At 40.8% G+C, this 27,939-nt stretch overlaps 1 protein-coding gene and 1 long non-coding RNA gene across 5 annotated transcripts in view; one reads left to right on the forward strand and one right to left on the reverse strand.

Annotated features, from left to right (window-relative positions):
• LOC130275422 (uncharacterized) overlaps positions 1–13,856 on the reverse strand; it is a 51,211-nt gene extending 37,355 nt beyond the window's left edge. For all 3 annotated transcript variants that reach the window (XR_008844771.1, XR_008844774.1, XR_008844772.1), the window contains exons 1-2: positions 13,615–13,856; positions 5,553–5,748 (exon numbers count right to left, since the gene is read on the reverse strand). This is a non-coding gene — a long non-coding RNA (uncharacterized LOC130275422). The remainder of the gene's footprint in view (positions 1–5,552; positions 5,749–13,614) is intronic.
• Positions 1–27,939, forward strand: part of PCSK5 (proprotein convertase subtilisin/kexin type 5) — a 459,846-nt gene that overhangs the window by 411,605 nt on the left and 20,302 nt on the right. For both annotated transcript variants that reach the window (XM_056523317.1, XM_056523326.1), the window contains 5 exons: positions 16,367–16,450; positions 18,345–18,525; positions 22,762–22,979; positions 26,907–27,143; positions 27,683–27,910. In XM_056523317.1, the coding sequence (XP_056379292.1) occupies positions 16,367–16,450; positions 18,345–18,525; positions 22,762–22,979; positions 26,907–27,143; positions 27,683–27,910 (948 nt within the window). The remainder of the gene's footprint in view (positions 1–16,366; positions 16,451–18,344; positions 18,526–22,761; positions 22,980–26,906; positions 27,144–27,682; positions 27,911–27,939) is intronic.

The raw sequence follows: 27,939 nt of genomic DNA on the forward strand, positions 1-27,939 counted from the left end.
GACCCAAAACGTATCACTATATCATTTTTGTGTTATAAACCATTAAAAAAAAATACTCTGCATGATAAATCATACAGAAGTGTCCATCTGTGCAGATACAGCTCGCAAAACAATATTTTAGAAAGCTTTAGATCCCAGAGAGCTCTGTAAGGTCTTAAAATCCTACATACAGTTCTATAAAACTTATGTGCCATCACAATTATCATTTCCAGCTCAAATGCATTTTGCCATTTCTGAGAAGCTTGGTTCTATGAACAGTAAACCTGTTTAACCCTTGGTTAGTTGTGATAAAATGAACTTTGTGTAGTGTTTTATCCTCTATCCCAGCACTATAGGTTTATCTGTGAATCTACAGAAGTACAGTGAAAATTCTTTATTGGAAGTATTTCACAAGACTATTCATGAATTAGTTGCTTTGCTATTTACGGATCAAGTCGTAACTTTCCATACACATGAGCTGAAGTTATTAAAACAGATATTTCTCACCTTCACAGATTTCATGTCATAACTATAGTTTTAGCTAGTTGTTTAAGATATCTATCAAATTTTTCTAACATTTGTATACAAACAGATAATTTCATTTATAATTCATCATAATTCCCGTGAGCCAGAAGTTTACATTCACTAAGCTGACAATACCTTTAAACAGTTGGACAATTCAGAAAATGATGTCATGGCTTTAGAAGCTTCCGGCAGGCTGATTGGCATCATGTGAAGTCATTGGGGGGGAGGGGGGGGGGGGGTATATGTTGCAGCATTTTATGGTAAATCAATTTATGTTGCAAGTTTTATCAGAAAAATAAACAATCACAAACACAATATAAGGCGATATAAGGTACACAAGAAATGGTTGTGGGGTGAGCGTGCAGGTGAATTTCTGTATACAGTCCAAGAAGGGTATATAAGAGGGTTGCACAGCTACTAAAGTAAAATATAAACAAATAGGATAGAGAAGAGCACCGCCCAAAAATGGACTTGAAAACAAATGCAAACAAGTAGACAGGAAGGAAACATGGAGACCAGAATAATAACTGCAACACTTGTTCCTAGTAAATGTGTGCTAAAAACAAAACTCGAACACAATAAGCAGGGAAAAACAATGAAGACCAAAGATGAACACTACTAAGACTGCAACATATTAGAGAAGAAGGAAAGAAGAGAGGGGAAAGGAGAAAGGAAAAATAGTCAAAGCCAGACAGAAAGGGCCCTCATGTTACAGTATTTTAAGACCTACTTACTCCTTTGCTTGCCATAATAGGAAAATCAAAATAAACATCCAAGACATCAGAAAAATTGGGGACCTCCATAAGCCAGATAGATCCTTGAGAGCGATTTTCATCTGTTCAACGTTCTGGTCAATGTTGAATGTTATTCTGTTCAAATGATGAATATAAAAGTTTAAGCATCATGGGACCACACAGCCACCACACCAATCATGAAGAAGACACGTTCTGTCTCCTATGAATTAAAGTACTTTAGTGTGAAAAGAACAAAAAAGCAAACAACCTTGAGAAGATCCTGCAGTAAACTGGTACAAAAGTATATATAAGGAAAAATAGTCCGCACACCAGACTGCACCGCACGGTTATAATCTACAATCAATAGAGCAAATGAACTGGAACTGGCAGTAAAACTTGCTTCACCTTTATTGGGATCAGTTAAAACATTCCGAATGGACAAAAGGACATAAAAGCATCAGTCTTCAGACATCATGATAGAATCAAGAAATGCTGGACATATATGCGTATATTCTTGTGCGAACAAGAAGGCCTACAAACTTGTCAGGAGGAATGGACTAAACCTTCAGCAACTTATTGTGAGAAGCTTGTAGTCACACTACGGAATCTCTGCGCAAATTTCCTTTCTACAAGGAGAAATTAAATTGCTATTATTGTTGAATAGAGGATGTTATTGCGGAAGGAACGCTGCCTTTAGTATCTTGATGAGCAGAGTTGTTGTCTCAGAAAACAAGTTTTACAGATCTAAACAAGCAGGTGTCATAGTTCCGTGGTATTGACCTTATTGTAATAATTCACATACAGCAATAAGTTCCTCCTGCAGCATGCTGATAATACAAATGTAAATGTCCTTTACATCAGATTTTTTACATAAACAGAAACTTATGAGCTTCTCACCCAAAACGAGGACTGTTCAGTCCCAAAGTGTGTCTTTTAGCACTGTATCAGTATCCAACATACCAGAGACAAGCGGATCTGCTTCAGAGCAATTCCTGACTCTGCTGCTCTCTGGCAGTGCTTACACACCTATGAGATCAGGTTCAGGACTTCAACACACACACACAGCAGAACTGGAGCATAGGAGTGACTCCCAAAACCCAAAACTGTACACCCTTCATCCTAAAGGGGTTAATGTATTCTTCATTACACTATAACATCCTCTCAAATGGTAGTAGACTGACTTTAAAGGCAATTACACCAAATATGTGTATGTAAACTTCTGAGCCATGGAAGTGATGAAAGAAATGAAAGCCTAAATAAATCATTGTCTCTAGCATTATTCTGACATTTCACATTCCCTAACTAACCTAAGAGATGAAATGTGTGCTAGGATTAAATGTCAGGAAATATGAAAATGTACCTGTCACTCATAAAAACTTTTGACATGTCACAGAGACATGTCAAAAGGTTTGATTGGTCGGGGTCTCAGTGCTGAGGTAGCAAACTTCACTCCTTCACTCAAACCGATCCCTGTCCAGCTTCATTAGATGATCACATTATGAGTCTATGGGGTTATCTAGTGAAGCTGGATGGAGAGCTGAGGAGGAGGAGCACTCCCGCATGGGCTTCACCCTCTTGTTCTAACGGAAGTCTTGGCACTGAGACATGTCATGACGTGTCAAAAGTATTTTTCAATGACAGGGACACTTTAATCCCTTGCTGATGTGTGAAGTACTCAGTATGTCAAATGCTGAGTGAAAGAGAGAAAAGGCGGAGGCGCTCCTTGTGGAGTAGATTCACTTCAATATGAAGGGGAGAAGGGGGGGGTGAAAGATCACCGCTCACCCGACATCGTTGTGTAGCCCATACACAACAATGGATATCGCATAGGTTGACAATCTGCAGCCTTCCTGATGTAAGCAGTGGTAGACAGGGTGGGCTTCTGATTCAGGAATTACTCAGCGCTGACCGGGATAGGGACACCATACAGGTAGGATACCATCAAGGAGGGATTTATTGTAGATAATGCAACGCTTTTACCGCGCTTCCTCAGGCATGCAAATCAGCAGTAACAGCTTAGTTTTATATGCCGGGATTAACCCTTGCATATCACAATTAGAGTATAGACAAAAACATGGGAATCACTACAATATATACACATGTATAAAATAACAGAAAAAATACACAGAAACAATGTACAAAGGGATAAACATATCAATAGGATAACACAGTAAAAAACAATTATTTATAAAATTGTATGTATGGAACACATGTGAAACCGCATCATGTGTATAAGGGGATAAAAAAGAGGTTCTTGCTCAGAGCACTCAATCTAGTTAAAAAGTTATAAATGCGGTACCTATCAAAAGAGATGAGTAGTAATATGATTATAATTTTATAATATGTGTTTTTTTGATAAGCTCAGAATATATAATTATTGTTTTGCTATATTATTATATTGCTGAATATATTGTTATAATGTATATGACATCGTACACATCACAACATCACATCATAATGTTTATGGGAATAAATATATGTATACTGATATGTATGTACCAAGTATCTGCAAAAAAATAAAAAAAATATAATATCTGGATGTAATTAACGTACATTCTCTATGGTCTCATTAAGACCACCTGGGACCAAAGTAGCAAGTCTATGTATCCAGTAGCATTCTCTATTAATTAAGTGTTGAAAACGATTCGGAGTATTCTGCGGAATACTTTCAATAATAATCAGTTTGAAAGAGGCCATGGAGTTATTATGTACAGCCGAGAAATGTCTCGAGACTCCATGGAGCATAAAATCATGAGTGATATTAAAACGATGCTTGTTTATGCGAGACCGCACTGTTTGTACAGTGAGGCCCACATACTGTAAATGATAACCGCATGTGATCAAATATACTACAAAGGTAGAATCGCATGAAACTGTACCTTTAATTCCCATGCGCGGTGAAACGTGTTGCATTATCAACAATAAATCCTTCCTTGAAGGTATCCTACGTGTATGGTGTTCTTATCCCGGTCAGCACCAAGTAATTCCTGAATCAGAAGCCCGCTCTGTCTACAAATGCTGAGTAGGGGAGTATGGCGCATGCTCAGAAGCTGGTACTCACTGTCAGTGACCAGCATAAGAGATCACAGCTTTTTGGATCCCCACACTTGGGAATTCAATAAGCACCTCTAAGCCACTGTCACCTCTATTTTCCTACCTCTGATTGCTGATGTCTGCCATTAGCGGTAAGTGCCCAGCTGCTCATAGTAGCTGATACTTGCTATAAAGTGAGCACAGCACCTGCAATACTTCAAGAGGTACTCCGTTTCTGGACATCTTTTCCCCTATCCAAAGGATCTGGCCGCTGGGACCCCATCCGCGATCTCCATGCAGACACCGACAACATTATGCTCAGAACGCTGGGTTTGGGCAGTCGTGATCGTGACTTCATGCCACTCCCCCTTGTGACATCATGCCATTTCCCCGCCATTAATTTTCTATAAGAGAGGGTGTGACAGCATTCACGCCCCCTCCCATAGACATGAATGGAGGGGGCATGGCATGAAATCACGACCACATCCACCCAAACTCAGCATTCTGAGCATAATGTTCAGAACACCAGGTGTCTGCAGGAGATCGCAGACATCTTATCCTCTATCTTATGTATAAGGGAAAAGTTGTCTAGTAACAGAGTACCCTTTTAACATGTGCAGAACCTTTACTGCTGATAATAGTTATTGGAGGGGGGCTACTTTTTAAAGGGTACTCTCCTGGAAAACATTTTATTATTATTATTATTTTTTAAATCAAGTGGTGCCAGAAAGTTAATCAGATTTGTAAATTACTTCTATTAAAAAAGCTTAATCCTTCCAGTATTTATCAGCTGCTGTTATGATCCACAGGAAGTTATTTTCTTTTTGAATTTCCTTTCTGCCTGACCACAGTGCTCTCTGCTGACACCTCTGTCCATTTTAGGAACTGTCCAGAGCAGGATAGGTTTTCTCGGGGGATTTGCTACTACTCTGGACAGTTCCTAAAATGGACAGAGGTGTCAGCAGAGAGCACTGTGGTCAGGCAGAAGTTCAAAAATTTTTTTAAAAAGAAAAGAACTTCCTGTTGATAAGAACAGCAGCTGATAAATACTGTAAGGGTAAAGATTTTTAAACAGAAGTAATTTACAAATCTGCTTAACTTTCTGGCACCACTTGATTTAAAAAATATATTTATATTTATATTCCAGTGGAGTCCTCCCTTAACCCCTGTCTATCTCCATGACAGATTGTCTTTGAATTTTACTAGATTTTCTTTTTATAGAAACATTTATTACCTAAGCATGTACCCAAGATACAAAGTAAATTCAAGAATTAAAGCTACCTGTCAGTCCAGCTCATATTCCGACTGCAGCTAGCACATTTTTACTAGCGCTTTGATAAAGCTGCCTTTTAAAGCTTGTGGCTTCAGACTGTTCAAGCAATATACAGCAGCCTCACATTACAGCGTCCTTCATTCGTCCAGCCGGAGAAGCCAAAGATTGAAATGTTTTTTCATTATTGCTCAAGGCATAGTTTTCCTAATTTCCCAACATGAAACAGAAAGCATTCCATCACTTTGACAACAGCACTGAGAAGACTACAGAGATAGAAGTGGCATATTAACATGAACAATAACTGGGAAACTGTGTATTACATATAGACTGCAGAAACTATGTTTACTAAAATAGAGGCAATGGTCAAAGTTATTGATCGGATTCCAGATGTTGTTTCTGTATGGCATGTTGGAAAATTAAAGGGTACCTGTCACCTGTTTCATGCTATCCAAACCACAGGCAACATGAAACAGATGATGTATGCAGGGTTATGGGTATGCCCGGGCATTGCAGAATAAATCATTGTGTATTTTATATTACCTGTGTTTTGAGCAGCATGAACCATGTGACAGGTTCCCAACTAATGTTTCATAAATTCTTAAGCTGGGGCAGCAAGAAGTCAGATTTACAGTAGAGGTAGTTAACTAATTTTACCCTGCTCAAAGGTGCTGGGTGTGGTTACAGGCAAAACAGTCAGCAAATCTTGGCGAGAACATCGGAATCAGTAATACTGAGCCGCCACAGAGCATTTTCAACGTAGGAGATAGGAAGGGTTGACATCACCTTTTTTCCCTCCATACATATAGCATGTATGTTGGAAAAGTCTTGAGGCAAAGGGTAAATAACTCCATAGGGTTCCATTGTCAGTCAAAGGCCAAAAGAGCGTCCTACTGGCCTTAATCTGGCCAGTATACATCAGTAGACTACCTATTCCATCTAATGAAAGCCAGTGAAAAAGTATTAATTATAGGGATACCCTATTAGCCTATCAGTGATGGACACCACTGTTTGGCATCCATCATAGGCATCTGATATGTCATGGGTATTTTGGTAGCAACAGATATGTCATGGGCTTTTTGGTAGATTTTTATGTTACCCATGGTAGAAAAATACTAGAACCCTTTTTTTGTAGTGTTTAGCTAGGCATCAGAAGAATAAAGGCAAAATGTCATGTCAGATTACAGATTTTGCACCCCCCCTCCTATAGACATGAATGTTGGGGGTGTGGCGTGATGTCACGAACTCCGCCGCGGAAACCAGTGTTCTGAACATACTGTTTAGAAAGCCAGGTGCTGCACGGAGATCACGGGGGATAGGGGATAAGATGCCGAGGGGCGGAGTATCCCTTTAAGGTATGGGACAGAGGTAGCACCAAGCCCCCATGCACAAGAAACCTTGAGGGTATGTTGACACTGTGTAATTCTTGCAGAATTGCGCGCAGTGTACATTAGCATCAATGTGAATGGGTCTTCCGTGAGACCCGTTCACACTGAGGAACTTCAGCGGTGGATAATTCTGCTGCTGAAATTGATCTGCGCAAAGAAAGAACCTGTTCATTCTTTATGCGGAAGTTTGTGAGCACTGCATTGCTGTCAGTGGTGATGGTGCAGGGCCACGTGGTCCTACTGCCAGAGTATTTCGGAGGTGGCCACCAGATGGAGATTAAAGGGGTACTCCTGTGGAAAACATTTTTTTTTTTAAATCAATTGGTGCCAGAAAGTTAAACAGATTTGTAAATTACTTCTATTGAAAAATCTTAATCCTTCCAGTACTTTTTAGGGGCTGTATACTACAGAGGAAATGCTTTTCATTTTGGATCTCTCCTCTGTCACGACCACAGTGCTCTCTGCTGACCTCTGCTGTCCATTTTAGGAACTGTCCAGAGCAGGAGAAAATCCCCATAGCAAACATATGCTTCTCTGGACAGTTCCTAAAATGGACAGCAGAGGTACCACGGGAGTACCCCTTTAACCCCTTAAGGACTCAGCCCATTTGGACCTTAAGGACTCAGACAATTTTATTTTTACGTTTTTGTTTTTTCCTACTCCCCTTCAAAAAATCATAACTCTTTTATATTTTCATCCACAGACTAGTATGAGGGTTTGTTTTTTGCGTGACCAGTTGTCCGTTGTAATGCCATCACTCACTTTATCATAAAATGTATGGCACAACCAAAAAAATACTATTTGTGTGGGGAAATTAAAAAGAAAACCGCAATTTTGCAAATTTTGGAAGATTTTGTTTTCACGCCGTACAATTTATGGTAAAAATTACATATGTTTTTTATTCTCTGAGTCAATACGATTAAAATGATAACCATGATTATACACTTTTCTATTACTGTTGCACTTAAAAAAAATCGCAAACTTTTTTACCAAATTAGTACGTTTAAGATCCCCCTATTTTGAAGACCTATAACTTTTTCATTTTTCCGTATAAGTGGTGGTATGAGGGATCATTCTTTGCACCATGATCTGTACACCATACGGGATAATTTACATTTTATTTTAATAGTTCGGATATTTACGCACGTGGCGATACCAAATATGTATATAAAATATATTTTTTACACTTTTTGGGGGTAAAATAGGGAAAATGAGACAATTTACGTTTTAATTGGGGGAGGGGGTTTTTCACATTTTTTAAACTTTATTTTTTAACTTTTTTAACTTTTATTTTTACACTTTAATAGTCCCCATAGGGGACAATTTAAAGCAATCACTCGATTGCTAATCCTGTTCAGTGCTATGTATAGGACATAGCACTGATCAGGGTTATCGGTGATCTTCTGCTCTGGTCTGCGGGAAGGCAGATCAGAGCAGAAGACTCCCGGAAGACAGCGGAGGCAGGTGAGGGGACCTCCGTCTGCCGTGCAGGATGATCGGATCCTTACTGGAAGGAGTAAGATTTTTCAATAGACGTAATTTACAAATCTGTATAACTTTCTAACACCGGTTGATTTAAAAAAAAAATTGTTTTCCACCGGAGTACCCCTTTAATTTAAAAAGACTGTCTTGATCTACATTCATGGTTACAGGAAAATGACTTTTGTAGGATTATTACAGGTTAGGCTATAGATGCAGTAATTTTCGGAAATTGTGTGAGACATTGTAATATATTAAAATTTTTAATGGTCACAGAAAATTGGAGGTACTACACTTAAAGGGGTACTCCGCCCCTAGACATCTTATCCCCTATCCTTTGGATGTCAGATCGCCGGGGTTCCGCTGCTGGGGACCCCCGGGGATCGCTGCTGCAGCACCCCGCTATCATTACTGCGCAGAGCGAAATCGCTTTGCATGTAATGACGGGCAATACAGGGGCCGGAGCATCGTTACGTCACGGCTCCGCCCCTCTCAATACAAGTCTATGGGAGGGGGCGTGGTGGACGCCCCCTGCCATAGACTTGCATTGAGGGGACGGGCCGTGATGTCATGAGGGGCGGAGCCATAACGTCACGCTGCTCTGGCCCCTGTATCGCCCGTCATTACGCACAGGGCGAACTCTCTCTGTGCAGTAATGATAGCGGGGTGCCGCATCGGCGATCCCCAGGGTCCCCAGCTGCAGGACCGCGGCGATCTAACATCTTATCCCCTATCCTTTAAAGGGTTATTCCCATTTAGACACGTATGGCATATTCACTTATCATAAATGTCTAGTAGATACTGTAGACACTCTGGGACCCCCACTTATCTTCAGAACTACCCCAACTTGGGAGTTACTGGAACAGTTTAATGCAGCGTGGAATGCAGCGGCTATTTTCATTATTCCTTTATTATGTTCTGATCCCAGCTGGATATGGTGCCCAGCGGCTGTTTTGCCAAGCAGTCTAGGTGTCAGTGGACCCATGCTCTGGAGATAGGTGTGGGTCCCAGAGTGCACCTCTCACATTTTTGTAAATATTTTATTATATAATTTTATGTGACAACACTGAAGAAATGACCCTCTGCTACGATGGAAAGTAGTGAATGCACAGCCTGTATAACAGTGTTTAACCCCTTCATGACCCACTCATTTTTTGGGGGTTCCACCTCACATTCTAAGACCCATAACTTTTTAGATTTTTTCACTGACAAAATTGTATTAGGGCTTTTGTTTTGTGGAACGAGATTTACTTTTCAGTGGCACACTTTATTTTATCCTATAATGTATTGATGGAGCCATGCAAAAATATATACAGTAATAATACAGTAAATCTGACTTGCTAACTTTATCCTTTCAGTCAGTACGGTTCCAATGATAACAAACTTGGATAATTTCTAACTTTAATTCACCATTTTATGGTGAAAACAAAATAGAAAACTTAAAATAGAAAAATTCTGTTCATTGCCAAGTTGTAGCCCCTATAACTTTGCTGATAGCAGCCGGGACCTGCCGTGCATGATGTAAAGGTACGTCCTGGTGCGTTAAGTACCAGGGCACCAGGACATACATTTACATCCTATGTCGTACGTGAGACCAGCTTCAACGGCTTAGAGCTGGTCTCACTTACCCCTGGCATAGGTGTCTCCTGGATTGGCAACCAGTCCAGCTGTACCATGCCCTATTGTTGGCACACTACAGAGGGTGCCAGGGGGAGCTGCGGATGAACTTCTGGCACTGTATCGGCTGCAGTATTCCCAGATGAGTGGCTGCAGCCCATGCTGCCCGGTGCAATGAGCTGCACACTCAGCCTGCTGTCAGGACGGAGCTGGGCACCAGGGAGCGGGGCCGGCGGCTTTTACTAGCGGGCGGGGATTGCCTAAAGACCCAGTGACGGGTAGTGAGAAGCGATAGTAGGGACAGGGATCGGGACTCGGCTGCTGCCCACTAAACTGGCCTGTCACTTAGCACAGTGAGCAGCAGTGGTTCTGCGCTGCACTGCTAGGGGAAATTTGATTATTGTTGGCCGGGGCAGCCGCGGGGCGCTCCTTAATGTAAAATACCGGCCATTGCATGGCCTGTATTTTTTATATGAAATTACCGAAATCAGGGTACAAATACCGGCTGTGCAGGTAAATTACCGGCTGGGTGGCAATCCTACTGCGCACTCACTACATTGTAGCAGAGGGTCACTTCTTGAGTGTTGTCACATGAAAACATATACTAAAATACGTACAAAAATGTGAGGGGTGGACTCCCTTATGTGAGATAATTTAAATATAGGGGTGGACTCACTATCAGTGAGATACTGTAAGGTGGTATTAACCCTTTAACCCCTTAAGGACGCAGGACATAAATGTACGTCCTGGTGCGGTGGTACTTAACGCACCAGGACGTACATTTACGTCCTAAGCATAACCGCGGGCATCGGAGCGATGCCCGTGTCATGCGCGGCTGGTCCCGGCTGCTGATCGCAGCCAGGGACCCGCCGGCAATGGCCGATGCCCGCGATCTCGCGGGCGTCTGCCATTAACCCCTCAGGTGCCGGGATCAATACAGATCCCGGCATCTGCGGCAGTGCGCGATTTGAATGAATGATCGGATCGCCCGCAGCGCTGCTGCGGGGATCCGATCATTCATGACGCCGCACGGAGGTCCCCTCTCCTTCCTCCGTGCGGCTCCCGGCGTCTCCTGCTCTGGTCTGTGATCAAGCAGACCAGAGCAGAAGATCACCGAAAACACTGATCTGTTCTATGTCCTATACATAGAACAGATCAGTATTAGCAATCATGGTATTGCTATGAATAGTCCCCTATGGGGACTATTCAAGTGTAAAAAAAATGTAAAAAAATGTAAAAGTAAAAGTAAAAAAAAAAGTGAAAAATCCCCTCCCCCAATAAAAAAGTAAAACGTCCGTTTTTTCCTATTTTACCCCCAAAAAGCGTAAAAAAAAATTTTTATAGACATATTTGGTATCGCCACGTGCCTAAATGTCAGAACTATTAGAATAAAATGTTAATGATCCCGTACTGTTAACGGCGTGAACGAAAAAAAAAAAGTCCAAAATTCCTACTTTTTTAATACATTTTATTAAAAAAAAAAATATAAAAAATGTATTAAAAGTTTTTTATATGCAAATGTGGTATAAAAAAAAAGTAAAGATCATGGCGCAAAAAATGAGCCCCCATACCACCGCTTATACGGAAAAATAAAAAAGTTAGGGGTCATCAAAATAAAGGGATTATAAACGTACTAATTTGGTTAAAAAGTTTGTGATTTTTTTTAAGCGCAACAATAATATAAAAGTATGTAATAATGGGTATCATTTTAATCGTATTGACACTCAGAATAAAGAATACATGTCATTTTTACCATAAATTGTACGGCGTGAAAACGAAACCTTCCAAAATTAGCAAAATTGCGTTTTTCGCTTTAATTTCCCCACAAAAATAGTGTTTTTTGGTTGCGCCATACATTTTATGATATAATGAGTTATGTCATTACAAAGGACAACTGGTCGCGCAAAAAACAAGCCCTCATACTAGTCTGTGGATGAAAATATAAAAGAGTTATGATTTTTAGAAGGCGAGGAGGAAAAAATGAAAACGTAAAAATTAAATTGTCTGAGTCCTTAAGGCCAAAATGGGCTGAGTCCTTAAGGGGTTAATAAAATGATCTATTCATTTATCACTAGTTATTGTTTTTGTTTTAACATTTTATTTTTCACAGGCTTAAAATTCTTCACAAAATTGCTTTAATTTTATATGTTCCATTGCTGCCATCTAGTGGACAGTAATTGTGCAGACAGTTTTTTTTTTATGTTTTTGTTTCATAAATTTCTTGTTTGTGTATGATAAAAATATAGAAGGATAGTGTATTCATAAAAATAATGATAGGGCATATTATTGTCTAAAATGGTTTGCAAAAGTTTAGGCTAAGTTTTATTTTTTTCATTTACATTTTGTGCGGGATGGAAAGGCTCTGTATTATAGGAATGTCTGAGGACCTATCACCTTCTGTAAGTGATCATCATGTAAAGATAAGGGAGATCTGTGCTGCTATCTTACTTTATCCTGGATGATATTATATAAGAACCAGTGTGTATTATAGAGCAGCAGGAATAGTGGGAAATCCTGTCCCCCCTTTCTTCTTAGGGTTATCTGGCTGTTGCTGGCTCTGTGTGTATATAGAGAGATTATCTCTTCACTAACAGATGTATCCTACATGAGGGTATGTCCACACAGCGTAATGTTCACCTGGAAAATTTCCACCTGGGCGCACATTCCGCAGGCTGCAGGCACAACAGGCCGGCGCTAGGACTGCTCGGAAATGTGCTGTCTTCATAGATGGCAATGTATTTCTGAGTGGATTCGGCAGAAAGAATTGACATGAAGTGTTTCTGCTGCTGAGATTCAGCCGTGTGCCCAGTGCGGCAGAATCTGATTCAAAACAACGTGAATTTCGGAGTGGAATTTTTGCGCCAGATTCTGCTCATAAATTTCTTTGTGTGAACGAGGTCTTACAGTGTTCCTCCCCAGGTATGCTCCTTAACTTATATCTGCCTCACTGCCCATTATCTAGACTGGGGAAATCCTATTACATGATAGATATAGAAATTAAAGCTGAGGATTCTATGGCAGGTGAGGTTTATAATTCCTTTGGTGAATTTAGGTGTTTTTCCGAGATCCTTTAAGTGCTCTCCAAGAAAATTCTTGCACTGTCCATGAAATAACAGCTTGGGGACATATGCTCCGAGAACATTGTGTCATTCCTCTGTTAGGCTGGGTTCACACTACGGTTTGTAACTACAGTTCCCGTATACGGCTGGGAGGAGGGGTGGGCGGGGCTTAATCGCGGCGCCCGCACTCAGCCGTATTCGGGAGCCGTAGTTAATGTATGTCTATGAACCGCATACGGCCAAAAGAGCAGCCGACCGGAGGCTGCAGTTCACTCCGGTCGGCTCATAGACATACATTAACTTCAGTTCCCGAATACGGCTGAGTGCGGGCGCTGCGATTAAGCCCCGCCCACCCCTCCTCCCAGCCGTATACGGGAACCGTAGTTACAAACCGTAGTGTGAACCCAGCCTTATTCCTCCTAGGAATATATGAATATGTTGACAAATGGACCCTTCCAGTTGAATGTGTGTTCCTACAGTCTGAGATTGTCCAATACGTGCTGAGAGTATTACACTGTAGGGACACATACCTTTGATAAAAGTCAGTGTTCAACTTAGTCATAATTTTCCAGTAGGTAGAACAGAACAGCACAATATAGAGTTAGGCTAAGTCTCCACTTTTTGCCTCTGAAAAATGAAAGAAGCGATCTGATTGGTTGCTATGGGCAACTCAGCAACTTTTCCTCTGGACAGGTTTTGATAAATCTCCCCCAGTGGGTTTTAGTCTTGGTGTTTCTTCCCTTGCATTTGTATTATGACAAGTCATGTGATTCTTTTATCGAGGATTTCTATTCCACATGATGTTTAGCATGGCTCCCCCCCCCCCCCTCCCATAGACTTCTACTTCCCTGTCCAAAAAACAGTACAAAAGTACAAAAAACAGTACAAAAGTTGCCCAGTTGCCCATAGCAACCAATCAGATTGCTTCTTTCATTTTGAAGAGGCCTTGTTAAAAATGAAAGAAGCAATCTGATTGGTTGCTATGGGCAACTGGGCAACTTTTCCTCTGGACATGTTTTGATAAATCTCCTCCCATATTCTTAACTTGTTGCAATGTTGGGAGATTGCCACCGAGCCCAAAACCACAGAAAAATACCAAAGAGGAGTCAAAAAATGCCAAAGAAAAAACCCCAAGTGGGTTTGTCATCTTATAAATCCTTATTGACTTTTAGCTAACATCTGACCGTGGATTATTTTTTTTAACACTGTGCAGCATTTTGTGCGTTTTTGTTTTTTGACAAAAAAAAATGGATACCTAGCCTTAAAGGGGTAGTCCGGTGGAAATTTTTATTTTAAATCAACAGCCAGAAAGTTAAACAGATTTGTAAATTACTTCTATTAAAAAATATTTACCCTTCCAGTACTTATTAGCACCGATATGCCGATTATTTTTTAATTTCTTTTTTGTCTTGACCACAGTGCTTTGCTGACACCTGATGCCATTATCAGGAACTGTCCAGAGTAGGAGAAAATCCCCATAGCAAACCTATGCTGCTCTGAACAGTTCCCTACACGGACAGAGGTGTCAGCAGAGAGCACTGTAAACAAAACAAAAAAGGAATTAAAAAATAATACAATTTCCTCTGTAGCATACAGCTGCTAATAAGTACTGGAAGGGTAGAAAAAAATGTATAAAAGTGATTTACAAATCTGTTTAACTTTCTGGCACCACTGCATTAAAAAAAAAAAAAAAAAGTTTTCCACAGAGTACCCCTTTAAGGTACAGGATGAATATGGTGAATACTCCGATCTGACATTTATCTCCTATGCTGTGGATAGGGCATAAATAAATTTGACCCAGAATACCCCTTGTTGTGACAGTTTTTTTGTAAAACTTTATGGCACTGCTATGAGATTCTACAACATTCTATCTAAACCCCCACTTACATAAATGGTCCTTTTCTAAGAAGTGGGCTTCATACACATGGCCAATAAATGGTCCTTTTCTAAGAAGTGGGCTTCATACACATGGCCAATAAATGGTCCTTTTCTAAGAAGTGGGCTTCATACACATGGCCAATAAAGGGTCCTTTTCTAAGAAGTGAGCTTCATACACATGGCCAATAAATGGTCCTTTTCTAAGAAGTGGGCTTCATATACATGGCCAATAAATGGTCCTTTTCTAAGAAGTGGGCTTCATACACATGGCCAATAAATGGTCCTTTTCTAAGAAGTGGGCTTCATACACATGGCCAATAAATGGTCCTTTTCTAAGAAGTGGGCTTCATACACATGGCCAATAAATGGTCCTTTTCTAAGAAGTGGGCTTCATACACATGGCCAATAAATGGTCCTTTTCTAAGAAGTGGGCTTCATACACATGGCCAATAAATGGTCCTTTTCTAAGAAGTGGGCTTCATACACATGGCCAATAAATGGTCCTTTTCTAAGAAGTGGGCTTCATATACATGGCCAATAAATGGTCCTTTTCTAAGAAGTGGGCTTCATACACATGGCCAATAAATGGTCCTTTTCTAAGAAGTGGGCTTCATACACATGGCCAATAAATGGTCCTTTTCTAAGAAGTGGGCTTCATACACATGGCCAATAAATGGTCCTTTTCTAAGAAGTGGGCTTCATACACATGGCCAATAAATGGTCCTTTTCTAAGAAGTGGGCTTCATACACATGGCCAATAAATGGTCCTTTTCTAAGAAGTGGGCTTCATACACATGGCCAATAAAGGGTCCTTTTCTAAGAAGTGGGCTTCATACACATGGCCAATAAATGGTCCTTTTCTAAGAAGTGGGCTTCATACACATGGCCAATAAAGGGTCCTTTTCTAAGAAGTGGGCTTCATACACATGGCCAATAAAGGGTCCTTTTCTAAGAAGTGGGCTTCATACACATGGCCAATAAAGGGTCCTTTTCTAAGAAGTGGGCTTCATACACATGGCCATGATATCACTCTATACAGAGCCGTATATTTCGTGTCAAGGATACATTCCAATCCTGTCCCTGTGACCTGCTGCACCACATTGTTTTCTCCTAGAAAAAGGTTGAATAAATAAGTAAATGCTGTTTCTGTGCTGCTTCCTACAATTGTGGCACATTTAGCTCCTCTGCAGTACATATAGGCCAGGTGGACACCATATACAATCCTTACTATCCCTGCTGGAGTATGGCTTTCTTTTCTTCTATGTAACAATTTCCATAAGTATTAATACATATTTATAGGATTGTGACAAGGCCACTTGCTGACAGAATACAGGGATGGTGTATTGTACAGGTATCAATATCTGTCATATTAAACATACTTTTACAATTAATATCTTTTTCCAGAATATGAAAAAGCGTATCAGCCCTGTGATGACACTTGTCTGACTTGCAATACATCATCTATTACTTGCACCTCATGTCGTTCAGGTAAGGTCATGTTTTTAGTTCTTTTTGCATTTTGATGATTTTTTTTTTTTTTCTTGTATCATGTCTTATACATATCGATCTGAAAGAGTCAACACATTAGACTTAATTTAGACTTACTAAAGACCAGGGCTCACTAGGCTTTTTTATGTATAAGCCAGGTGTTGTTGAGATACATTGGGTTTCTCAATGAAAGACTAAAGAATCTAAGAAATGTTACATGTATTACTAGTTATAAATAAGCATGTAAACATAAACCCTCAGTAATAATAGTAGTATTGTCTAGTTTGAAGCTCTGGCTGCAGTGTCGTGTGCCTGGTTCATCATCCTGACACTGGGAGAGTGGTCTTGTTCTTAGCCTGGCGTCATCTTCCAGCAGTACAGGTTGGTTCAAAAAGATGGCGCAAAAGTAAAGGTAAAGAAAAGTAACATCAGTGGTGAATTGCCAGTGACTGAAAATCACAGTAAAACCAGGCTGACTAGTACAGGATCCACTAACCACAGTATGGTATATCTGACGAAAACATCTGCATTATAACATATGTAGATTATAACCAGGCAACAAACCAAAACACAATGACCTTTGCATTGATTTGCAGGGCTGTTTGGAAGAAGATGAATTCGATGACAGGCTGGTGTTCAGCTTTGAGACAACCTTTCACCTCAGTGGGAAGGTCAATAGCTCAGAATCATGTGCTCTAATTGAGCTCATTAGAGACTCACTAAGCGTAGGGTGACACATTCTGCTCCCTATTTGCTGCTGCATATTTTCCTACCCATTGAAGTCAATGGGTAGCAAAATCAGCTGCCTATTTTGCTTCCCATTGACTTTGATGGGTAAGAAAATATGCATCAACAAATATGCAGCAAAATATGGCACGCGACCCTACCCTAAGAGTAAATGTGCCCCTTTATTTTTGCTGAGGATACTGTGATTGGCCATTCCTACCTGGACATGTTTAGAGAACGGCTTATAGAGGAAGATCTGTCATCAGCAGGACGGTGCACCTCCACATTTTCATTTGGATGTTCAGTGATACCTGAAAGAAACTCTACTGGATCAGCCCTGCAGGAAGCAACAAGTCTCGCACCCGCCTCAATGATTTCTGGCCAGATGAAACACCCTGTGACTTCTCTCTGTGGGACTTTGTCAAGTTGTATCACCCGCCCCCCCCCCCCTCCCCCCTCCCCCCTCCTGCCCACAGGATCTGAAGGCCCTGAGACATCACTGAAACAATGTAGTCCATATCCAAGGAAATATTGGCACATGTCTAGACAGAACTAGACTATGCTTAGACATCTGCCATGTCAGCTAGGGAAATCATTTTGAACATCTGTAATGTATAGATAAAGCTTGGATAGATAAGATTTCTTTTCATGGTAATACATTTGTGTTATGAATACTGAGGCTAAAATTTTCTACCTTTTTCTGAATCACTCTGTATATATTGTATAATTATTATCTGACGAATCCTAACTCTTCCCTCCAATTCTAGCTGCAACAAGTTTAATAACATTTTGCAATATTGGCGGGATTTACCATTTTGTCTGAGCTGTGATTGGTTGTTATCTGTCTGAGACAAAAATCAAACACATTTTAGACAGATCAATACATTTGTATTGCAAGATGGCAGTATACCAGAGAACATACTTAGTAAGCTGCTGTTTCAGAAGTGTTATATACAGTAGCTGGCTAAGAAAGCTAATATATACATTATATGCACGTTATAAATGTATCTATATCAGCCATTCATCTGCTATGGGGCACACTATGCATATAAAGGTCAAGGACTGTAGAAGACAACCTTATGGTTTATGTTTCTTTTCTATAACGAAATAATCAAACAGTAAACCAGTTATCATTTGCTGCTATTGTAATATCTTCCTTCTCTCACAGGGAAATATCTTCATGAAGAGGATTGTATTTCTTCATGTCCTAAAGGAACATTCAACAATATAAAAGACAGGCGATGTGAGAAGTGTACAGAAGATTGTGAAATGTGCACTGAAAACAATGAATGTCTCAAGTGTACGCATGACTACCTACATGATGGGAGATGTTATAAGAAGTGCCCAGAGTAAGATCTTCATATTAACTACTGTTCTTACTCCTTAAACCATAGAAAAGTCAGTGCTCCAGGCCTGGAGAACAGACATGATATACCCCTCTTAGTATCAATAAATGGCACAGGCCCTTCACTACTAAGGCCCCAATACATCAAGTTCTGGGTTTTGTCGCCAATATACAGTAGGATATCTTCAAAAATGCATTTACAAATGTATATTAACCCCTTAAGGACCAGAGGTTTTTCCGTTTTTGCATTTTCGTTTTTTGCTCCTTGCCTTTAAAAAATCATAACTCTTTCAAATTTACACCTAAAAATCCATATGATGGCTTATGTTTTGCGCCACCAATTCTACTTTGTAATGACGTCAGTCATTTTGCCCAAAAATCTATGGTGAAGCGGGAAAAAAAATCATTGTGCGACAAAATTGAAAAAAAACGCTGTTTTGTAACTTTTGGGGGCTTCCGTTTCTACGTAGTACATTTTTCAGTAAAAATGACACCTGATATGTATTCTGTAGGTCCATACGATTAAAATGATACCCTACTTATATAGGTTTGATTTTGTCGTACTTCTGGAAAAAATCATAACTACATGCAGGAAAATTAATACGTTTAAAATTGTCATCTTCTGACCCCTATAACTTTTTTATTTTTCCGTGTATGGGGTGGTATGAGGGCTCATTTTTTGCGCCGTGATCTGAAGTTTTTAACGGTACCATTTTTGCATTGATAGGACTTATTGATCACTTTTTATTCATTTTTAAATGATATAAAAAGTGACCAAAAATGCACTATTTTGGACTTTGGAATTTTTTTGCGCGCACGCCATTGACCGAGCGGTTTAATTAATGATATATTTTTATAATTCGGACATTTCCGCACGCGGTGATACCACATATGTTTATTTTTATTTTTATTTACACTGTGTTTTTTTTTTATTGGAAAAGGGGGGTGATTCAAACTTTTAATAGGGGAGGAGTTAAATGATCTTTATTCACTTTTTTTTTCACTTTTTTTTTGCAGTGTTATAGGTCCCATAGGGACCTATAACACTGCACACACTGATCTTCTATGTTGATCACTGGTTTCTCATAAGAAACCAGTGATCAACGATTCTGCCGGATGACTGCTCATGCCTGGATCTCAGGCACTGAGCAGTCATTCGGCGATCGGACAGCGAGGAGGCAGGAAGGGGCCCTCCCGCTGTCCTGTCAGCTGTTCGGGATGCCGCGATTAGCCGCGGCTATCCCGAACAGCCCGACTGAGCTAGCCGGGAACTTTCACTTTCACTTTTAGCCGCGCGGCTCAGCTTTGAGCGCGCGGCTAAAGGGTTAATAGCGCGCGGCGCCGCGATCGGCGCTGCGCGCTATTAGAGGCGGGTCCCGGCTTCACTATGACGCCGGGCCCGCCATGATATGACGCGGGGTTACTGTGTAACCCCGCGTTATATCAGAAGAGCAGGACCAAGGACGTACCGGTACGTCCTTGGTCCTTAAGGGGTTAAACTGTTTGAATATGTTAAAGTGTAGCTCCCACCATCCTTTTTTTTTTTTCTGTCCCTGCCTAATGCCCATCTATTCCTAAAAATGCTTTTTTGTCTGCCTGGTAGCGTGCTCACTACCAGGCAGAATTCCACAGCAGGCACAACGTCACTGATGCCTGCTGGAGCCGACTTCCGCCCTTAGTTCATCTACACAGGGTGCCTCCAGCTGTTTCACCACTACAACTCCCAGCTTGCCCTGACATCTATTGGCTGTCAGGGCATGCTGGGAGTTGTAGTAGTGAAAAAGCCGGAGGCACCCTGTGTTGAAAACAATAAGTTAGGGCCATGAGCGCGGCGCCACGCCACCCCCCCCCCCCCAGTGTTAAAACCCCGAACCGCGCTCTCCCCCAACCCCCGTGTTAAAACCCTGATCCCCCTAAACATATCTCCCCTACACATACTTACATGCCGCAGAGTCCTGCAGCAGTGCGGGAGGAGTGGCCAGGGAGCCAATGTGCTCGCTCCCGCCTGTCTGATTGACAGGCAGGGAGCAAGCGCAGGCTGAATGAATTCAGACTGATTGCCCGGCTGGCATCGGTCCGAATTCAGGCGTGATGTCACACCAGCCTTCAAACATAAATTAAAAGGTTTTAATTTTTTTTTTTAAATGTACGGGTATGCTGGGAAGTGTAGTTTTGTAACAGTTGGAGGCACATTGGTTGTGAGAGGTTATGCAATAAATTATTTGCCAAATTTTTAGGTATTGTGTACAGAATGACACGATTGCGACCACTAGCCCACCAGGAAACAGAATCCTGTAGCCTTTATTTTGGGATGAATGTACTGCCTGTACAGTTTGATCCCCCTAGTCCCGCCCACTCGCTGCAGATAGAAATCTATGGAGCACCGGAGGCAAAAGCCAGGGGCTTGAAATTACTTGCGGTGCTCTATAGGATAACATGGGGTCTGACATCGGAAGCCGTCTGAAGGGTATGCAGCATGGACTGGGAAAGCATGAAGATGAGTTCTCCATTCTTCTAGTTGACCATTCTTCTAGTTTACCTAAATCCTTTTTCATTTGGCCTATTCCTCCAGGACCAATACTTTACCATCAAGACCTTCTGCAATATCACTGATAAAGATATTAAAAGAAATCTGACAGAAGAGTCTACCGGACTAACCTAAATACACAGGTTATAGAGCTGGTGACCATGACTTTATGAATATTTTCTGCTCCTGCAGCGCCAAGTGATGACGCGGCCCCTGGCTGAGATACATGTCATCAATAGTGCCGCAGCAGGAACAGTGAATATTAATGAAGGGGGTGGAGGAATGGCCAGGAGATAAGGATGTTAGTATTGCTAAAAGCGCAATGAGAATAAACCCATTGTTAGTTTTCCAGAATAAGCATATATTGGGTAAGACTTGCATTGTTAGAAAGAGGGTCCCAACTGCTACATTGACTACAATCCTCTGTTGCCTGTCACTCCGCCACTGCCTAATCCATTCAACAATATGAGATTCCAAGCTGAAAAACTGCAGTTTATTGATAAGTCTTCTATGTGGGACTATGTCAAAAGCCTTACTAAAATCTAGAAAAGCGATGTCTGCTGCACCACCGCCATCTTTTGTTTAAGCCACCCAATGAAAAGCAGTAGAAGGGCAGCAACATTTGCTGTATATCATAGACCACATGAGTTTAGGTCTCGCTAACATAGTGAAAGACTGAGAGCATCTGGGGAGGGGCAACCTGTAAGATTGAGACCAAGGGCAAATGTCCTGAATAGAATTTGCAACAAATATCAGATGTTTAGAATGAGAGTGGGATCCCCTTTTGAGAGGCTTTAACCTTGAAAAAGACCAAAAGGTAGAGGGTTACCCAAAAAAACAGTGTCATTCTGCAAGAAGAGAGGCATCTGGAAGCAATAGTAGAAGTGACAACATTGCTGTCAAGTTGAACTGTGTGCAGTGTTTTTCAGGTTAAACTCTTACAGTAAGGGCTTATTCACACTACTTCCACTCCAGAATTCTGCTGCAGAAAATCCGAAGCAGCAGCCTCCGATTATTTTTTATGGGTTCATGGGTGTGAACTGCACTAAGAGACCATAATCTGAAAGAATCAAGTGCCTGTTGCTATCCTGTAAATAATGCCAGATGGGACATGCCGCAGTAAGGGGTAGCCACCCAAAGATCAAAAGTGGCATAGCAAATTTAGGAAGAATTTGGCAGACATTTGGCGTGTCACCTTACCTTAAACCTCAAAAGAAATTGTGATGTTTACAGCAATTGTTCCGCTGTTAGGGAGACCATGCCCTCCAAGTATAAGAGAAAGGGAGAAGGAAAATTCCCATGTTCATTCTGTGTTTAAAGCGTATAGGTCAATTAATAAAAAACGTTTCCCATTTCCTGGGGGCATGTTTTGATAGGTCGAGGTTTGAGTGTTTAGACCTTGACCAATGATAAGAACAAGCAGGGAGAGAAGCTGATAGCTGTGTGCTCCTCTCCAAAATCTGCGTCTATGAAACCTGGAGGCCCCATAGACTTACATTGTAAGGACGTCCATTTCATGTTCACTTGTTCTCGAGATTGGTCAAGGACTGAACACTTAGACCCGGGCTGATAAAATCTTTTGACAGGTACCATTTAAAGATACCATTGCCTGTTTAGTATGTATATATTTATAAAATATTTATAACAGGATATACTAATTTTCATTTCATTTTTAATTGTAATGTCTCTTCTTTCACCCCATGCTTGGCTCAGAGGTTTCTTTGGCCAGGGACAAGGATGTACAGAATGCGATGAGGACTGCAGATCATGTGACAGATCTGCAGATTACTGCTTGTCATGCCACGCACCTAAAATATTACAGCAAGCCACATGTATAAGCACCTGCCCTGTCAAGTTCATAGAAATGAATGGCATCTGCAAACACTGTCCTCCTGACTGTCTGTCATGTGTGAATGAAGAAATCTGTGCAGGTACTGCAACTGCTTCCTCTACTGTACCAATAATGTTGATATAGTTTATTCTTCCTATAATAAAGCCTCTCACCAGGCAAAACTTTGGGGACTATGCGAACTGCCTGACATTGACAATAGAGAAAGCATAGAAGCTTATTATACACAGTTATATATTGATCCTAATTAGGCTATGTTCACACCGCAGAATTTCTGCATGATTTTATAACCAGTTCACTACAATGGAATTCCTGTAGTGGAAATCCTGCAGCAGAAATCCTATTGAAGTGTATTGGCTATAAATTCATGAAGAATTTTTTATGCAGAATCCCATGCAGAAATTCTGGCGTGTGAACATAGCCTTATAGGCAGTATGCTGGAAGCCCCATGCTCACTATCATGGTAGTCACCCAACATGGTATCTTTTACATCTATATCTGACATTTGTAGAAGAAACAGATCTTGATACAAAATGTTTTATTGCACACATAACTAGATTGAGCCTGTGAGTCCTGGGATGTGTGGGATGGGAGCAAAATTCACAGACCTAAAGGAGTTGTCCTGGCAATGTATTATTTTTAAAATCTGGTCAAGAAGGGTAAGTTAAAGAAAACAAAAAAAAAACACTTTCTTACCTTTCTCACTCCTGCGCTGGCAATATAACGGAGCCCCACTGCTCTCTGTTCAGCTGTTCACGCATAAGGCTGCGGCCACTGATTTGGACCTCTCGCTATCAGTTACTTACAGTGCATAGTGAAAGTATTCGGCCCCCTTGAACTTTTTGACCTTTTGCCACATTTCAGGCTTCAAATATAACAAAATAAAACTGTATTTTTTTTGTGAAGAATCAACAGCAAGTGGGACACAATCATGAAGTGGAACAAAATTTATTGGATATTTCAAACTTTTTTAACAAATAAAAAACTGAAAAATTAGGCGTGCAAAATTATTCAGCCCCCTAAAGTTAATACTTTGTAGCGCCACCTTTTGCTGTGATTACAGCTGTAAGTCACTTGGGTATGTCTCTATCAGTTTTGCACATCGAGAGACTGAAATTTTTGCCCATTTCTCCTTTCAAAACAGCTGGAGCTCAGTGAGGTTGGATGGAGAGCGTTTGTGAATAGCAGTTTTCAGTTCTTTCCACAGATTCTCGATTGGATTAAGGTTTGGACTTTGACTTGGCCATTCTAACACCTGGATATGTTTATTTGTGAACCATTCCATTGTAGATTTTGCTTTATGTTTTGGATCATTGTCTTGTTGGAAGACACATCTCTGACCCAGTGTCAGGTCTTTTGCAGACTCCATCAGGTTTTCTTCCAGAATGGTCCTGTATTTGGCTCCATCCATTTCCCCATCAATTTTAACCATCTTCCCTGTCCCTGCTGAAGAAAAGCAGGCCCAAACCATGATGCTGCCACCACCATGTTTGACAGTGGAGATGGTGTGTTCAGGGTGATGAGCTGTGTTGCTTTTTACGCCAAACATAACGTTTTCCATTGTTGCCAAAAAGTTTGATTTTGGTTTCATCTGACCAGAGCACCTTCTTCCACATGTTTGGTGTGTCTCCCAGGTGGCTTGTGGCAAACTTTAAACAACACTTTTTATGGGTAGCTTTAAGAAATGGCTTTCTTCTTGCCACTCTTCCATAAAGGCCAGATTTGTGCAGTATACAACTGATTGTTGTCCTATGGACAGAGTCTCCCACCTCAGCTGTAGATCTCTGCAGTTCATCCAAAGTGATCATGGGCCTCTTGGCTGCATCTCTGATCAGTCTTCTCCTTGTATGAGCTGAAAGTTTAGAGGGATGGCAAGGTATTCGTAGATTTGCAGTGGTCTGATAGTCCTTCCATTTCAATATTATCGCTTGCACAGTGCTCCTTGGGATGTTTAAAGCTTGGGAAATCTTTTTGTATCTAAATCCGGCTTTAAACTTCTCCACAACAGTATCTCGGACCTGCCTGTTGTGTTCCTTGTTCTTCATGATGCTCTCTGCGCTTTAAACGGACCTCTGAGACTATCACAGTGCAGGTGCATTTATACGGAGACTTGATTACACATAGGTGGATTCTATTTATCATCATTAGTCATTTAGGTCAACATTGGACCATTCAGAGATCCTCACTGAACTTCTGGAGAGAGTTTGCTGCACTGAAAGTAAAGGGGCTGAATAAGTTTGCGCGGCCAATTTTTCAGTTTTTTATTTGTTAAAAAAGTTTGAAATATCCAATAAATTTCGTTACACTTCATGATTGTGTCCCACTTGTTGTTGTTTCTTTACAAAAAAATTAAGTTTTATATCTTTATGTTTGAAGCCTGAAATGTGGCAAAAGGTCAAAAAGGTCAAGGGGGCTGAATACTTTCACTATTCACTGTATCCCCTTTCCTAAATGTGTATGGTGGCCTCCAGACCCTCACTAAAGTAGATGTCTAGGAAGAAGACAGTCCAGCATGTTGGAGAATAATCAGCCAGAGGAGACTGGTAGCAGCTTACTTCCCTCTCCCCATTCAGAAAACATGCATAATGAAGATTAGACAGTTTTTTCCCATCATTTTTTTTTTGTTTTTGTTTTTTCACAAATAGTTTTTCTTAATTTTTTCAAAAAAAATTCTACTTAACATTTCTTAGTTACACAGTCACCTTCACAGCTTCACATTCTCAGCTGGTTGTCACTTAGTCCTCTGACTGGTTTATCAAGTGATGCACTTAAAAATTTACCAGGCAGATTTGCTGTTAAAATCTATATTTAACTGTTGGCATCAAATACTGAACATGTATGGTGCTGCTAAGTAGTTATCATAAAGCACTGTACATGATCTGTGTGTGGATGGTGCAGGCAGACAAGCTGTGCCGTAACATCTGCTGGAACAGCCAAGTTCCCTCTGTCATCTCATCAGCTCCCCCTAAAATGATCACAGGGTGTCAGTGGGTTTTAGTTGCTTTTAGTGTATGCCTATTGCCTCCGGCAGAGCAAACTAGGCTGCCTGTCAATTTTACACTGATAAGCATAATATACTGCAATACAAATCTATTGCAGTGTATTTAAGCAGCATTCAAAGGATCATATGGTAACATTGTCAAGTGGGAAAGTTAAATGTTGAAAAATATAAAAATAAAATAAAAAACACACAAAAAACTATTTTTTATTGTTATTTTTAATTATTTATATATTTAGTTAATTATCATACAATGTTAAACTTGTGTTTTTTCGATCATCCCTCGCCTATGAAAAATAATAATCACAAGGTTAATAGGTTATTATGGTTAATAAGTCATATAAACCCCAAAATCTCATCAAATAAAACTACATCTAGTTCTGCAAAAAGCCTCCATCAATGATAAATACAATGTATGGCTTTTTGTTTTTCTTTAGTGCAGAAAATGTTTCTTCAGTTCTCTACACAATTTACAAATAATGGCTTTACTATTGTGAACCCAACCTGCTTTTGTTGGGTTGTAAGCCACAATGTGACAGAGTGCGGCACAATTTGTCAAATTGCACCACAAATTGTGTCTGTGCCAGAATTTGTGGTGCAATGTGCAAAAATACACCTACTTACCTGACAAATGTGAAAAAGGGACTGCAGAAAATGGGCGTGGTCACCCTTCAAAAAATCCTGTGAATAAATTGCTGGAAATTCTCACCAAAACAAAGCTGGTCAAGACTTTACCGACCTGTGAATCCAAATAGTAAATAGAGTGGAATCATGCAAGTCTGAGAGAACATTCTACACTAATAAAAATCTGACACTCAGGGCCTATGTGTAAAAATGTCAGTTGTCACCGCCACTAGGGGGGCAGTCTGTTGTATACTGCTCATATTCATCTGACTAGGAACCCTTACCTACAAAGATGTAATTCATTTGTTTGAAAATAACAAAAAAAAGATAGCAATAGGAAAGTGAACAATAAGTAACAATACATGGTTTATTTTATTTCCTTTTCAGCTTGCATGCCTGATTATTTTCTTCATAAAGACAAATGTCTTAGCTTATGTCCTGATGGATTTTATGGTGAAGATGGCAACTGTGTGTATTGTGATCCTGTTTGTGCAAAATGCAGTGGACCTGATCATGATGACTGTGAGAAATGTGCCAGTCCTAAGTTTTTCCTCTATAATGGTGAATGTCTTGGAAGATGTCCACAAGGAACCTTCAGTGTGACGGCGGAAAAACATTGTCATGGTATAGTTGATGGAAATTGTCTTCATTGTTTCACTTTTAGTGTGTGTGTGTGTTAGGCTGGGTTCACACCACGTTTTGTTAAATACGGCTCCCGTATACGGTTGGGAGGAGGGGGGCGGGGCTTAATGGCGGCGCCCGCACTCAGCCGTATTCGGGAACCGTATTTAATGTATGTCTATGAGCCGACCGGAGTGAACCACAGCCTCCGGTCGGCTTCGTTTTCGGCCGTATGCGGTTTCTCGACCGCAGGCAAAAACGTGGTCGACCGCGTTTTTGCCTACGGTCGGGAAACCGCATATGGCCGAAAACGAAGCCGACCGGAGGCTGCGGTTCACTCCGGTCGGCTCATAGACATACATTAAATACGGTTCCCGAATACGGCTGAGTGTGGGCGCCGCGATTAAGCCTCCCCCCCTCCTCCCAACCGTATACAGGAGCCGTATTTAACAAAACGTGGTGTGAACCCAGCCTAAAACCACTATTTTGTTTGTGTTTTTAATAGTATTGATTTTATCATTTTTTCCTCCTTACATTTTTAGACTGTGACCCCAGTTGCGAGACTTGCCATACCTGGGACATTTGTGATGAATGTAAAGAAGGTTTTTCTAAAAACAGACAGGGCGACTGTGTTCCATATAAAGTGTGCACAACTCACGAATATCCAGATGAATACGGGGAGTGTGTACAATGTCATAGGAAATGCTCAAGGTGCATGGGAGCCACTGAACATCACTGCCTGAGCTGCAAAGAAAACTCGTTCCTTCTGAGTAAGTCTAAATAGAATGATAAATGTAGC

This window comes from Hyla sarda, chromosome 1 (assembly GCF_029499605.1).
Source record: "Hyla sarda isolate aHylSar1 chromosome 1, aHylSar1.hap1, whole genome shotgun sequence".
Classification (NCBI taxonomy): Eukaryota; Metazoa; Chordata; class Amphibia; order Anura; family Hylidae; genus Hyla; species Hyla sarda.